We start from the raw sequence: 16,270 nt of genomic DNA on the forward strand, positions 1-16,270 counted from the left end.
ATTTTTCCCCTTGGCATTGGATATCATTGAAGCTTCATAACTCCTGAGCTGAAGAACTCTCTTATCTTAAGAATCCACTGACATTCTGTTTAGCAGATAGTTTTAATTTAGAATTCACAGAGCTCCAGCACTATACAAAATATGATGGTGGCAACTTTACTTCAGTGACTACTATAGTAATTAATTTTTATATAACTTTCCCCCCTCCACAGGTGCTTTAGACCATGATTTCAGTAATCCTTACAACAGCTCTGTAGATCAATAGCATTATTCCCTTATTGTGGTTGAGATTCAGACTGAGAGTAGCCCCTCCCCCCTCTTTCTCTCACACACTCTCTCTCTCTCACACTCATTCAAGTATACATGTGAAGTTCATTATTGAGCTGATATCAGCTCAGAATATGGTGGCTTAGAGTGCATGATTTTCTATAACACACTGTACTAGCTCTTTATTATATGTGTTATAATGCAGTCCTAAACAGTATTATGCCCCTATAAACCACTGAAGTAAATATGTTTACAAGTGTGTTGCTCTTTTAAGGGTGACACTGCTAGAATTCAATGGGAGAAGGATGAATTAACATAGCTTTTAATGTGTTATTTGTAAATCTTTAATAGAAGCAACAGAGAAAGTAATACTGTTATTGATTTAATTTCAATGGGACAGGCATGTAGAAACTGCAAATCCTATAGAAATGAATGGAAATTATATAGCAGAAATTAGTTGTTCATAGCATCTATAAACCTGGCAACCAATGTTTGCTGGAATCCACTATTGGGAAAACACACATTTTGACTTAATTGTTCAAGAACGAGTTGTGGTTGTTTTCTGGGCCAAGTTCTTTCTTGCAAAATGCAGGACTGAAACTGAGAAGGTTGGCACTGTGGATTGTCATCAGGCTTTCTGAGCAGTAGTACCTTGCAAAATAAGGTGTGGTGCCTATGAGCATGCTTAATATTTTAATCACTGCTTGTGATTCTTCCTCCAGGATACTGAGCCAGAGGAAACTCACTGTGATAAACCAGAGAGAAGGAGTTCGCTTCAGTCTTCAGAAAGGAAGCCAACTGATTTAGCACAATGCAAACGTTCAGGGCAACTACCAGACCTAAATGAGAATTTCTCTCCTGAGAAGAGCAGTGCCTCAGAAGGTGATGGTGAAGGTAAATGGTTTGTTTCATAGTTGTAGTCTTTAAAATCTGATCCTAAGGAAAAAATTATAATAAGAATCAAATATGAAATCCATGGCTCTGTATTTTCTTTATGTTGATAAAGCCAGTACTAAATGGGCAGGCCATTCCTGTAGTCCTACTGAGCTACCTCCAGTTTACACCATTGTTAGTACCAGCATAGCCTAAATAGGATCCAGCAGCAATGTAAACAGAATATTGCATTAGACCCAATAGCTAACAAAGCAGCACCAATAACATGGTCCTTGCAGTCCCCTGTGATGTGATGCCCACTGACTGTGTCTTCATATTAGCTATGCTTGGGGAGACACTAATCACCAGTGCATATTGTTAATGGCAGGCACTTCTAACTGATATACTGGAATCCCTCCCACATCCCTCCCGCATACATTATGCAAGCAGGCTGCCAGGAACAACCAGAGATTGGTATATCTTCTAGAGCCTTGCATAATCCAGCATGTATTCTACTAGAGCCTACCATGCTTCTGTGGGCAGGAGGGCAGCAGAAGCATATAGCTACAAGCCATAGAGTTGTCCCACTTCCAGCCGTAGTTTCTGTTTACAGGCAATCGAACCATATTTAGCAGCTCAATGGCTGCAGGTGTTTCAGTGTTCTACATGCCTTGGGATCCTTTTTTGGGGGGTGGGGAGGGAGGTATTCATGGTATTCACAAGTCGTACATCTTCTTCGTGGTCTCTGTGCTTCACACTCATGGGATAGTGCGCCTGCGCCGATCCCCGAATCGGTATCTGAAAAGCCCGGGATTTTTTTCGCGCTCGGCGCCAATGGGCATGCGCAGGCGTCCCAATGCGCATGCTCACCGGTGCCAGCGCGGGGATCCCGCCAGTTCCTTTCTGACCGCTGCGCTGAGAGGTTTACCTTTCTGTTTCCCCGGTCGGTGAGAATTCTTGGCTTTGCCTTTTTTCTCGTTCTTAGCCCGTTTATTGTTCTTAGTTAGTTAGTTAGTAGTTTGATAGTTTAGTTAGTGTTAGTAAAAAAAAAAAAAGCGTTTTCTGTTCGTCTGGCGGACTGCCCCTTGGGGTATTTCGCCCTCGCTTTCCCCCGTTTTTCTCTCAGACCACTCTGAGTAGTTTTACGTGCGGCTTCTTTCTATGGAAAGTCGCTGGGGGGTTTTCAAGCGCTGCCGTGCTTGTGGGAAGAAGATCGCCCCTCCAGACGGCCATTCCCTGTGCCTGCTGTGCCTGGGAGAAGCGCACCAAGTAGAGACTTGCCCGCACTGTCTCCGCTTTTCGAAGCAGACCAGAAAAAATTGTGCGGCTCGGTTATCGGCGGCGTTAACCGAATCGGCGCTTCGGCCTCATCGACCGATGGAGTCATCGGTACCGAAATCGACCGACACCCCGGCACAGGAGCTTGCATCGGCCGATGCTGCTCCGACACTGACTTTGACCGAACTGCCGGAAGAGCGTGGCTCCACAAAACGTTCCCGTGAGGGCTCGGTGGATACGCCCGCTAAGAAGTGCCAAGAGGACTCGGGGACCTGAGCTCCTAAGAAGGCGAAATCAAAGGAGAAGCGGAAGCGACCCCGCACTCCTTCCCCGTCGGTCAGCGCACCGGCATCGGCGATCCCTAAACCGCCAAAGAAGATCATGGCCTCTCCACGCCGAAGTCCTGTGATTCAGCAGCGTCTGTCGGCGTCGGAGCAGGAGCCGGAGATCGACCTGACCCAACACTCGTCATCTTCCGAGTCCCGTCGACGATTGGCTAGCGAATAGACCTCGGAGGTGGAGGCGTCGGCACCGATAGTCCCGCCGGTCCCGTTCAGGCCCCGAGACAGGCGTGAGCCGGAACAATTCTATGCACCTCAACGTTTCCCGATACCACCATGGGAGCAACGCAGGTGGCAACCTCCTTACTCTCGATACGAATCCTGTCATTGGTACCCTGAGGACTACCAGGACTGGGAGCGAGCATCGGAATTCTCTTCCATGTCGAGGGTATCGCACCGATCCCGGAAGGCGTCGGTGTCGGTCCCCCCGGATCGACAGTTAGTCCCGGTCGAAACTGTACGAAGACCACCGCCGGTCCAGCTTCCACCGCGAGAGTCGACCCCGATTCTCTCGGAGCACTCCGCCCATCAAGACTCCTCATCATCGGAGTCGGACAATGAGGCCCAAGACTTAGAACCTTCACCGGTCTCCCAAACGGCTGAGGATCTTCTGATTTCGCCTTCGGAGGATCTGAAGTCTTATGGGGACCTCGTGAAACGCATTGCTGCCACCCTCAGACTGCCTGTGACCCAGCCAGAACCCGTAGTGGACAACAACGTGTTTGATATAATGCAGAAGAACACGTCCACTGCGGTCACCCTGCTGGTCACCAAGGTGATCCTTCAAGTTGTCAAGGAACCTTGGAGTAAACCTTCCTCGACGCCGGTATCATCCAAACGGCTGGACCACATGTACAGGGTCCAGGAGACAGGGGCTGAATTTTTATTCACCCACCCACGGCCTAACTCGGTGGTAGTCTCCTCCTCCTCAAAGGCCAGGAAGGTCCACTCCTCTCCGCCTGACAAAGAAGGGAGGAAGATTGACGGAATGAGCCACAAGGTCTACTCAGCGGGGGCACTCGGCATCAAGGTATCTAACTATGCCGCCTGCATGGCTAGGTACCAATATGCCGTGTGGGAACAACTTTCCCCGTTCCTCTCTTCTCTAAGTGAGGATAAGAGGGCTGCTGCAACCAAGCTGCAGAAAGAAGGTCTCACTGTGGCCAGACAACAACTGGCTGCAGCGAAACATATGGTGGAGGCTTCAGCCAAGCAAATCACCTCTGCAGTCTGCATTCGGCGACACTCCTGGCTCAGGTCTACGGCACTCCACCAAGACACAAAAACCTTCATTGAAGACCTGCCTTTTGAGGGTGACGGGCTCTTCAGCACCACAACTGACACGGCGCTGCAGGAGTTCGACAAGAGTGTCAAGACTTCTAAAAATTTGGGCGTCCAATCTACCCCCAAGGCTTCCAGATCCAAGCAGTGGCCTAAGCCCTGGACCAAGAAGCCCTATCAAAGGTTCTCCCCCGAGCAATGGCGTCCTCGACCTACACAGCCTGAACGACCCTCCTACTCTGGTAACGGCAGGAACCGTTACGGGGCCCAGCCTTCCAACAAGTCTAAGGGGGCTCGTCCCCAGAAGCAGGGGGTTTGACTTCCTGCAAGCACGCGTCATCGCTCCCACTGTTGGCTCTTCCATCCGCCTATGCCCTTTCCTGCCTGCCTGGGAGTTGATCTCCACAGACAGGTGGGCTCTGTCCATCGTAAAAGAGGGCTACAAAATAGAGTTTGTTCAGACCCCAAATCAGTCTGTGGTAGTTACCACTCCCCCCTCCCCACCTCTGCTGGCGGAGGTGAACAACCTCCTACAGAAACAAGCCATAGAGGTAGTTCCACCGGAGGCCAGGACAGGAGGCTTCTACTCCCATTACTTCCTGGTCCCCAAACGGGACGGGGGCCTGAGGCCTATCATGGACCTTCGGAGTCTGAACAAATTCATTCTGTACCAGAAGTTCAGAATGGCTACCCTGCAAACTATCCTGCCTCTCATCAATCAGGGAGACTGGATGGCGACCCTGGACCTCAAGGATGCCTACTTTCATGTCAGCATTCACCCTGCGTTCAGGCGTTTCCTAAGGTTTGCAGTGGGTGCTCGGCATTTCCAGTTCAGGGCCCTGCCATTTGGACTGTCTACCGCTCCTCGGGTGTTCACGAAGCTGATGAGTGTGGTGGCTGCCCACCTTCGTCTCCAGGGAGTCGTCTTCCCATACATCGACGACTGGCTTCTTGTGGCGAAGTCGAAGGAGAGTTTAACAACACACATTGCCATCACTCTGCGTCTTCTCGATATCCTGGGGTTGCAGGTCAACTTGGAGAAGTCCCATCTTACTCCTTCAAGAACAGTTCAATTCATAGGGGCTCTGTTGGACACAGATCAACACCGAGCATTCCTTCCTTTGCAGAGGGCAAGGGACATCATCAACCTAGTACAGCTTCTTCGAAGGCGGCAGTGGGGCACAGCCCAGCAGCTCCAGCAGATGCTGGGGCTGATGGCTGCGACGACAAGCGTGCTACGTTTCGCAAGACTGCGAATGAGAGGACTGCAACTATGGTTCTTACGCCATTTTCGTCTCCTCAGAGACTCGCCTCGAAAGAGGTTCTCCATCCCTCCTGGGACTCTCCAATCTCTGCAATGGTGGGGATCGGAGAGGAACATCTGCCAAGGGGCTCCCTTCCATCTACCAACCCCTACCATGACTATCGCTACCGATGCTTCCATGTGGGGGTGGGGAGATCACCTGGAAGATCTATGTGTGGGGGGGTCAGTGGCCACCGAAGCTGAGTCGGTGCCATATAAATTACCTGGAACTGCTGGCGGTTCACTTCGCCTTTCGTTCCTTCCATCCTCTGTTAGCGGGGAAGACGGTGGCACTGCTTATGGACAACACCACTGCCCTGTGTTATATAAACAGACAGGGGGGGGCAGTGTCCCGCAGGCTCTGCTCGCTGGCAATGGATCTCTGGACAGAGTGCCTCCAGTGGGACGTTTTTGTGAAGGCAACACATCTGCCGGGGGTCCTCAACATACAGGCGGACTCTCTCAGCAGGGGTGGAGCTTTCCCACACGAATGGGAACTGCGATGGCGGTTCCTGGAGCCGGTGTTCCAACGTTGGGGGTACCCACAGCTACATGTCTTCGCCACAGCGGAGAACAAGAAGTGTGCCTTGTTCTGTGCCAGGGGAGCTGTGGATCCAGCCTCGCTGGGAGACGGACTCCTACTTCAGTGGGGGGGCTGGTTCCTTTACATGTTCCCACCCTTGCCTCTGCTGACAAGGGTAGTCCACAAGTTAGTGCAGGAGAAGCCACGTTGCATCCTGGTGACTCCTTGGTGGCCCCGTCAGAGCTGGTTCCCGATCCTGCTCCAGCAGTCGAAGGGGGTCTTCTACCAGTTCCCGACAGATCCGGACCTGTTGTCGGCCCAGGGCGGGCACGTACTCCACCACAACGTGCCTCACCTGAAGTTGACAGCGTGGTTCATCGACCACTAGGTTTTTCCACCAGGGTCCAGCAAGTCTTCCAAAGCAGCAGGAAGCCTTCCACTCGTGCCTCTTACGAGAGGAAGTGGAAGAAATTTAGTAACTTTGTGGCTGACTCTCCTAGGCCGCCTGACTCTGTTGGGCTTTCGGCAATTTTTGAGTTTCTTTTAGCCTTGGTGGATGAGGGGCTGGTATTCTCCTCCATCAAGGTTTATTTGGCAGCTATCTCTGCTTTCCATGGTTCAGTAGAGGGTTACTCTGTTTTCGCTCACCCTCATTCCAAGAGGTTCATGAAGGGACTGTTTCGCCTTCACCCCCCTTCTAGATCCCCCCCACAGTTGTGGGACTTGACTCTGGTTCTGGACAAGTTGACTCGTCGTCCCTTTGAACCTATGGCAACATGTTCCTTACAACTTTTGTCTTGGAAGACTGCATTTTTAGTTGCCATCACCTCAGCACGTCGTGCGGGGGAGCTCACGGCGATGCGCTGTGACTACCCCTACCTTGCAGTTAGGGAATCAGGGGTCTCCTTGGCTCCGGACATCACTTTTCTCCCCAAGGTGGTTTCCCAATTCCACCTTAACTTAGAAGTTTGGTTACCCACGTTTTACCCTAGCCCTTCCTCGGATGAGGAACGTAGGTTGCATGCGTTAGATGTTAAGCATGCCCTCCTGTTTTATTTAAATCGTTCACGGGGTTTTCGTAAGGACAACCAGCTTTTTGTCTCCTACTCTGCCCCCAAGTTAGGGTCCAAGATTTCGTCTCAGAGACTTTCCAAGTGGCTTACTGAGACGATTAAACTTTGTTATTTGTTGGCAAAGAAGCCTTTACCTGGACCTGTTCGTGGACACTCCACAAGGGCGATGGCCACGTCGGTGGCATTCCTGAAGGGTGTGTCCCTTTCCGATGTCTGCAAAGCGGCTACCTGGTCTTCTCCGCATGCCTTCATGAAGCACTACGCGCTGGACGTGCATGCTCAGCAGAGGACTCGATTGGGAGCTGCGGTGCTGCAAGCTGTTTCTTCAGGTTGACCGTCTTCCCACCTCCAGGTATGCTTTGCTTGCTAGTCTCCCATGAGTGTGAAGCACAGAGACCACGAAGAAGATAGACAGGTTGCTTACCTGTAACTGTAGATCTTCGAGTGGTCATCTGTGCATTCACACTACCCGCCCTCTTTCCCCACTGCTGACGGTCTCCCTCCAGTAAGGAGCTTCCAGCGGTCAGGAAGGAACTGGCGGGATCCCCGCGCTGGCGCCGGTGAGCATGCGCATTGGGACGCCTGCGCATGCCCATTGGCGCCGAGCGCGAAAAAAATCCCGGGCTTTTCAGATACCGATTCGGGGATCGGCGCAGGCGCACTATCCCATGAGTGTGAATGCACAGATGACCACTCGAAGATCTACAGTTACAGGTAAGCAACCTGTCTTTAGAGGCTCCCCCTTTTTGAAAAGTCTATGAAAACCTCAAAACTATGCAAGATACAGCTCCTAGTGGTTATTAGCTTGTATATTGTGAAATTTGCATAGAGATGTCACTTTGGGGGGCTCTTTTAACTACAATGAAACCCTTAGCTTGTTAAAATGAATATACCTTCAAATATTAAGACTTAGCATTTGTACTTCACTGAAAAGGGGTGACTGCTGAATACAACTTCCTGTCTGCTATATGGATGTGTCAACAAAATGAGAGTTTCACAGAAATTCATTGTGCTTTCAGGACTCCTTTCCACTCTACCCCCATTTTATAATGGCTGGCATCTATTTAGTTGGGGGAAAAATAAATATATGCAAGATTAGCATTCTGAGCCTTGTCTGAGCGCCACCAGAAAACAGTTCCTTAAGTTGTAGTAGTTAACTTTTAACCTAGTATTGTCTATAACAAATTGAGTACATGCTTGTGATTGGATTAAGAGACCTATCTCTAAATTAAAGCTATCAATTACCTTTATTGGCATGAGTTCGAAACATAACAAAAGGAAGAAAAACAAGTACAGTTTTAGCATTACAAAGCGAGAAATTCACCACCACAGAATTTTACCTTATGTTCTCAAATTCCCATAGCAATTAGATGATACCTTGCTACTAGATAAGTAATATAAGGGCTCTGATCCAACAGAAGATATAAATCAAGCCTCTCACTGGGATATCCATGGAATTTGTTCAGAAGAGGGCTAATTAAAAATCCTGTAGTTTGTCATAGAAAACACAATCAAGTAAAACATGGGATACAGATTCAGATACAAGAACATCTTTCATGATAGGGAACATTTCTGAATCTTCAAAAAGAATTGCTATAGGGAGAGCAATAAATCTTGTGAGCATGGAAGCTCATCACAATTGAGTAGATGTTAAGTGTGAAAAATAGGATGGTTGAACCAAGTGCTCAAGTGTGATACCAAACGCCAATGAGGATTGTGTCCTGTTTGTTGAAGATCAGAGAGTTTGTTTTTCGGTATTCAAAAGTCTCTGTCTCAGTAATTTACAGGCTTGAGGTTCTTTTAACATAAAGAGAAAAGCAAATTAATTTTCCATAAAATTAAACATGACCAGTTAGTTGGGGAGGAATCAAACAGCATGTAGAACACATCGCTAAGGAATTCTGTGCTATAATGGAGATGTAGCCAAAATTTCAGGGGCAAGAGCCAAGCTCTATTTTCTTGTTTACTTGCTTCCTAGTTTCCCTGTTTTCAAAAACATGGCTGTGTAGCCGATACAATTGGGGCCCCCAAAATATGCTGCAGAAACATTGCCTGAATTTGCACAGTGCATTGGTTGAAAACACTAATCCAAATGGGAACCAATTTAGCATTGAAAACATGGATGACCACAGGTACATATTGGCCACCTTTCATATAAAAGAAATATGCATCTGCAGACATACTTCACTTGCACCAATTATTTGTGCACCATGTCACTGTAAAAAGTCACTCTTACTGTTGTATTTTTATCTTAACCTCCTTATTTAAATAGATAATATATGCAATTTTGCATGTTCTTTCTGCTAATTTGCATGGACATACCAGTTAATATTAGTTTCTGAATGCAGTGAACTTAAAACAGCTGTAAACAAAACAGTAGACCAGGTGGAGAACTAGATATTTTGCACTGTATTGACTTGTGTCATCTATCACGTGGGTCCATATTTGCTTGTATTTACCACACCTTGATATTTTAAGAGATTGTAATACTTGACTGTTGACAGCCTAGAAAACACTGAGTCATCTTGGAATCTTCTTTGCACTGTTCATGTTTCAGCTGTCATTATAATAGAGAGATTGTTTCCATTTGAGAAAAAAAGGCATATACACCCATTTGACCATCACACCATGGTAATTTGTGAAGAGTTAGTTTGGACTTAATTATTAAGCTATGGAATTTGTCACCTGCTGTTTTGTTCCTTCTTTGAACTTGTTGTATAGGATTTTAATCTGATTTTACATTGTTATACTATTTTTTATATTTGATTCTTTTTATGGAAGTTATTTTGAGCCTGAAGAGAGTGGATAGGATTTTTAGAAATTCCTAAATAAATAATAATGAAAAATCTCATATTTCCTACAGCTATGATGCAGCAGCTTTGTATTGGGCTCATTTAAATCCATTCATCTATTGCTACAATAAATTAATTGCTACAATAAATTCCTACACAGGCTTTTCTGGCTCTTTCAGATAGTAGCATGTAGCTCTAAAGTGCTCACTCAGTTTTTAGGTGGATTGGGTGCCATGTTAACCGCCAGAATTGCAGCAATCTCTGATTGGCTATTGTTAGCCTTGAGATAAGGTACTGCAATGTCTAACAAGCCCACATTTAACATAACAACCACATCAACTCATATAAACTATTACATTAGTGGGTAGGAAGAGCATGCATTGTCATTTCATTATGTTTTATTGTGTAGCATATTCTGTATTTTTACCTCCTCACTGTATCTTCTTGCTTCCCACCCACCCCCCAGCTGAGGAGACTATCCTAGAGAATGACCTCAATGGAAAAATCTTTGTTAATCGGGTTTTCCATATTGGTGCAGACAGAATGTTTGAGATGCTTTTCACCAATTCCCATTTCATGCAGAGATATCTCAGTGCTAGAAGTATGACAGGTAAGTATTCCTTTTAGTATTCACACTGAAAGAAATTTCAAACTCATCTCTTGGAGAAATCAGTTTATTACTAATTTCCCCCCTTTCCTTTTATCCAATAAAAACTGTGATACATCAGTTTTGAGCAGAGGGTAGTTGTTAATCACTTACCACCCAATAGACAAAATATTTTGCAACTACTAGAGTTCTTTTTGTCAGAAAGCAACAAGGTAACCAAGTCATAGGAATATATGTCTAAATGAACTTGCAAACACAATAAAGTATAATGCCTCCTGAGATTGGCATACTGTGCCCACTCCAGAAGGAGTGCCATGTTGCTGTCATGTTGATCTTATCTAAGGGATGGGGCAGATTCATTCTGAATAAGGTAAACACATGAAACTACCCCTTGTTGTTCAGTCGCACAGTCGAGTCCGACTCTTTGCGACTCTGTGGACAAAGTCACGCCAGGCCCTCCTGTCTTCTACCATCCTCCGAAGTCTGCTCAAATTCGTGTTTGTTACATCAGTAACACTGTCCAGCCATCTCATCTTTTGCCATCCCCTTCTTCTTTTGCCTTCTGTCTTTCCTAGCATCAGGATCTTCTCCAGGCAGTGCTCCCTTCTCATTTGGTGGCCAAAGTATTTGAGCTTCAGCTTCAGCATCTGACCTTCCAGTGAACAGTCTGGTTTGATTTCCCTTAGGACTGACTGATTTGATCTTCTTGCAGTCCAAGGGACTCTCAAGCGTCTTCTCCAGCACCACATCTCAAAAGCATCTATTCTGCGCTCGGCCTTCCTTATGGTCCAGCTCTCACAGTCATACATTACTACTGGGAATACCATCGCTTTGACTATAAGGACTTTTGTTGGCAGGGTGATGTCTCTGCTTTTTATTATACTGACCAGGTTTGCCATAGCTGTCCTCCCAAGGAGCAAACGTCTTTTAACTTCATGGCTACAGTCACTATCTGCAGTGATCTTGGATCCCAGAAATGTAAAGTCTGTCACTACTTCCATGTCTTCCCCTTCTATTTGCCAAGGTGTGATGGGGCCAGATGCCATGATCTTAGTTTTTTTGATGTTGAGTTTCAAGCCTAGTTTTGTGCTCTCCTCTTTCAGCCTCAACAAGAGGTTCTTTAGGTCCTCCTCACTTTCTGCCATTAGAGTAGTGTCATCTGCATATCTGAGGTTGATAATGCTTTTCCCGGTGATCTTCATCCAGGTCAGCATTCTGCATGATGTACTCTGCATATAAATTAAATAAGCAGGGTGACAATATACATCCTTGTCGAACTCCTTTTCCTATTCTAAACCAATCAGTTGTTCCATATCCTGTTCTGACCATTGCTTCTTGACCCTTATACAGGTTCCCCAGGAGACATGTAAGGTGGTCTGGTACTCCCATCTCTTTAAGGACTTGTCACAGTTTGTTGTGATCCACACAATCTTTAGCATAGTCAGTGAAACAGAAATAGACATTTTTCTGATGCTCTCGTGCTTTCTCCATAATCCAGCAAATGTTGGCAATTTGATCTCTAGTTCCTCTACATCTCAGAAACCCAGCTTGAACTTCTAGTAGTTCCCAGTCTACATACTGCTGAAGCCTGGCTTGTAGGATCTTTAACATGACGTTGCTGGCATGTGAAATGAGTGCAATGGTGCGATAGTCTGAACATTCCTTGGCATTACCCTTCTTTGGGATTGGAATATAAACTGATCTTTTCCAATCCTGTGGCCACTGTTGTGTTTTCCAAATTTGTTGACATAATGTGTGCATCACTTTAACAGCATCATCTTTTAGGACAGGAGTGGCCAACGGTAGCTCTCCAGATGTTTTTTGCCTACAACTCCCATCAGCCTCAGCCAGCATGGCCAATGGCTGCGGCTGATGGGAGTTGTAGGCAAAAAACATCTGGAGAGCTACCGTTGGCCACACCTGTTTTAGGACTTTGAATAGCTCAACTGGGATACCATCATCGCCTCTCGCTTTGTTGTTAGTAATGCTTTCTAAAGCCCATTTGACTTCACACTCCAGGATGTCTGGCTCAAGGTCATTGATTTCACTGTCATGGTTGTCCAGGACATTGAGATCCTTTTTGTATAATTCATCTGTGTCTTCTTGCCACCTCTTCCTGATCTCTTCTGCTTCTGTTAGGTCTCTACCATTTCTGTCATGGCCATCTTTGCGCGAAACGTTCCCTTGATTTCTCCAAGTTTCTTGAATAGATCTCTTGTCCTTCCCATTCTATTATTTTCCTCTATTGCTTTTCATTGTTCCTTCAGGAAGGCCTTATCTTTCTTTGCTGTTCTCTGGAAATCTGCATTCAGTTGGGTGAATCTTTCCTTTTCACCTTTGCCCTTCGCTTTCCTTCTTTCCTCAGCTATTTGTAAAGCCTCATCAGACAGCCACTTTGCTTTCTTTCATTTCTTTTTCTTTGGGATGGTGCTGATTGCTGCCTTCTGTACAATGTCTTGAACCTCTGTCCATAGTTCTTCAGGCACTCTGTCTATCAACTCTAGTTCCTTAAACCTATTCTTCACCTCCACTGTATATTCACAAGGGATGTGATCAAGGTCAAACCTGAATGGCCTAATGGTTTCCCCAGTTTTCTTCAGTTTAAGCCTGAATTTTGCAATGAGTAGTTCATGATCTGAGCCGCAGTCAGCTCCAGGTCTTGTTTTTGCTGACTGTAAAGAGCTTCTCCATCTTTGATTGCAGAGTATATAATCAGTCTGATTTCTGTGTTGCCCATCAGGTGATGTCCACGTGTAGAGTCACCTTTTAGGTTGTTAGAAGAGGGTGTTCGCTATGACTAGCTTGTTCTCTTGACAAAACTTTATTAGCCTTTGCTTGGCTTCATTTTGTTTTCCAAGGCCAAACTTGTCAGTTGTTCTGGTCACCTTTTGACTTCCTACTTTGGCATTCCAGTCCCCTATGATGAGGAGGACATCTTTTTTTGGTGTTAATTCTAGAAGGTGTTGTAGATCTTCATAGAACTGGTCCACTTCAGCCTCTTCTGCATCAGTGGTTGGGGCATAGACTTGGATTACAGTAATATTGAATGGTTTGCCTTGGATACGGACCGAGATCATTCTGTCTTTTTTGAGATTACTGCCTTCCTCACTCTCTTGTTAACTATAAAAGCCACACCATTTCTTCTACGGGACTCTTGGCCACAATAATGGATGTAGTGATCCTCTGAGAAATTCACCCGTTCTTGTCCATTTTAGTTCACTGATTTCCAAGATGTCGATGTTCAGTTTTGCCGTCTCTTGTTTGACCACATCTAGTTTACCTTGATTCATAGATCTTACATTCCACGTTCCGATGCAGTATTGTTCTTTCGAGCATCGGACTGTTCTTTCACCATCAGATACATCCACAGCTGAGCGTCCTTTCGGTTTTGACCCAGCCGCTTCACTCTTTCTGTGGTTACTTGAACGCTCTTCCCCAGTAGCATATTGGGCACCTTCTGACCTGAGGGGCTCTTCTTCCAGCGCCATATCTTTTAGCCTTTTGTTTCTATTCATCGGCAAGGATACTGGAGTGGTTTGCCATTTCCTTCTCCAGTGGATCACATTTAGTCTGGTTCTCAGCTGTGGCCTGTCCATCTTGGGTGGCCCTGCATGGCATAGCCCACAGCCTTAGAAGTGAGCATTTAGTCTGGCCAGAATGAATACCCTTAACAGGCTTTTGGAAGAAAATGGATAGGTGTAGGAGGAAAGAGATTTTGGAGGTGGAATACCAAAAAATTGGGATGAGCAGTTGTGGCATGCGCTAAAGAAAGAGCTGTGGTGATCAATTGACTCCACACAATTTCTCATCAGAGCAAATATTGCATGAAAACCCAGGCCCTGGATAGTATCCAGGTTAAGATCAAGAGCCAGCAGTTTCTCCAAGACGGTCTCAAACCATATTGACCTATAAGAGTCTTCTTTCAGAGGTAGACCCTGCTGCTCAAATATGACTTGATGAGCAGCCTAATGCTTGTAACCAAGCCCTTGCCTTAAGGGAAAGTTGGCCAAGTTGTGAACAGAATGCCACATCAGCCAGACAGCATGAGATGTTTAATCATTTTCTCAGAAAATATAAAAGATGATGGTCAATTTTTTCATTTATCAAGACAATCCTTATGGCTACTTTTTAAAGGATAATGGGAATGACTTCAGCACCTGGAACATAGTTCCCACCTCCATTTCAAAAAAAGTTTAGGTTTTTGCTTTTCTCCTTATCGGTGACTGATGAGGCCCCCATTTTAGGTGTGAAAGGGATACCCAAATATGAAAGCTTTCACTTGCTGAATTTCTTCCACATTCAAAGTCCATCTGAAATATTTGTTTTTCTTTTTTGGGAAAACAACTACTTTTGTTTTCTGGTAGTTATTTTCAGGCCTTCCTTAATACTTAATTCTGAGAAAATTTTTAGTGATCTCTGCAGACCAACTCTTGTCTGAGAGAGCAGAACAGTGTAATTAGCATAAAGCAGAACTGGAATATTGCAATTGGACAAATGGGGTGAATGACAAAGCTCATTAAAGCAAGTCAAGGGATCATTCATATATAGGTTGAACAAAAATGGGGCCAAAAGACAGCCCTGCCTAACCTTTTTATCAAGGTTAAATGGCTCAGTTAGCTCACCATCATAGCCCACTGTGACCTGAGCTGTAACATTCTGATGAAGTTGCTGCATGAACCATAGCAGTCTTTTATCAATTGTGGTGTGTCACAGTTTTTCCCAGGGTATTAAAAGCCCCTTTCAGATCAATAAATCCTATGTAAAGGATGCCATTTGGGAAACTGATGTATTTTTCTATCAGACAATGCAGAACTAGGCAATGGTCCAAGGTTGAAATACTCCTCCTGAACCCTATCTGCCCCTGGCCCTGCTCAATATCACCCTGTTCAAGCCAACCAGTTAAGGCATCTAGCAAACATGGAGAGGATAATTTGCTCAAGCAAGATAATAAAGTGATCATACAATAGCAGCTTGGGTCTGAGTGTTGACCCTTCTTGAAAAGGAAAGGTCCTCTGTGCAAGCACCAGTCGTTTCCAACTCTGGGGTGATGTTGCTTTCACGTTTTCACGACAGACTTTTTACGGGGTGGTTTGCCATTGCCTTCCCCAGTCTTTTACACTTTCCCCCCAGCAAGCTGGGTACTCATTTTACTGACCTCGGAAGGATGGAAGGCTGAGTCAACCTTGGGCCAGCTACCTGAATCCAGCTTCCGCCAGAATCGAACTCAGGTCGTGAGCGGAGAGTTCAGACCACAGTACTGCAATACTGCTGTTTTACCACACTGCACCACGGGACCGCTTAACCCTTCTTGAAGACAGGAACTATTATTGTGGGTCTCCAAAATTTTGGGGTGACCCCAGATATGTTTATTTGTGAAAACAGCAGAGCTGGGATCTCTGTCCACTAAGATGGATTTGATTTGAATAATTTGATTGGCATAAGGTCTGCTCCAGGGGCTTTCCCTGAGCGTCGGTGGTGGATCCAGCTTTCAACTTGAAAAGGGGTCACCTCAGGCCAGTCAGGAAGAGGGCTATTGAGTTTAAATATATCAGAATTAAGAAGTTCACTCTGGGTAGCAAACAGGTTTAAAAATATGACTCCAAGACCTCTGGATGAATACAAAAGGGAACACTTCTGTATGTTCTATTGCCTATTTTAATAATTGCCCAAAATGGCAAGTTATCATTAGTTTTTCCAGCTAAAATGACGAGTTGTCATTAGTTTTTACAGCCAAAATAAAACACCCCCAGTTCTTAAATAAGTTCTCCTTCTTCTTATGCTTTATTAGATCTCTACAAGAATTCCCTGTTTTTGTTGTGGTTCTCTTTTGATAAGCCTGCACTCTTTATCCAACTATGTACCAGAATTCTTTGGAATGAGGGACCTCACCACTATCAGGCATAGTTTTAGAGTACAAGGGCTTGAAGAAGGA

At 45.6% G+C, this 16,270-nt stretch overlaps 1 protein-coding gene across 2 annotated transcripts in view; it reads left to right on the forward strand.

Moving 5' to 3' along the window:
• Nucleotides 1-16,270, forward strand: part of GRAMD1C (GRAM domain containing 1C) — a 100,931-nt gene that overhangs the window by 64,926 nt on the left and 19,735 nt on the right. For both annotated transcript variants that reach the window (XM_060234639.1, XM_060234640.1), the window contains exons 9-10: nt 990-1,161; nt 10,198-10,341. In XM_060234639.1, the coding sequence (XP_060090622.1) occupies nt 990-1,161; nt 10,198-10,341 (316 nt within the window). The remainder of the gene's footprint in view (nt 1-989; nt 1,162-10,197; nt 10,342-16,270) is intronic.

This window comes from Heteronotia binoei, chromosome 3 (assembly GCF_032191835.1).
Source record: "Heteronotia binoei isolate CCM8104 ecotype False Entrance Well chromosome 3, APGP_CSIRO_Hbin_v1, whole genome shotgun sequence".
Classification (NCBI taxonomy): Eukaryota; Metazoa; Chordata; class Lepidosauria; order Squamata; family Gekkonidae; genus Heteronotia; species Heteronotia binoei.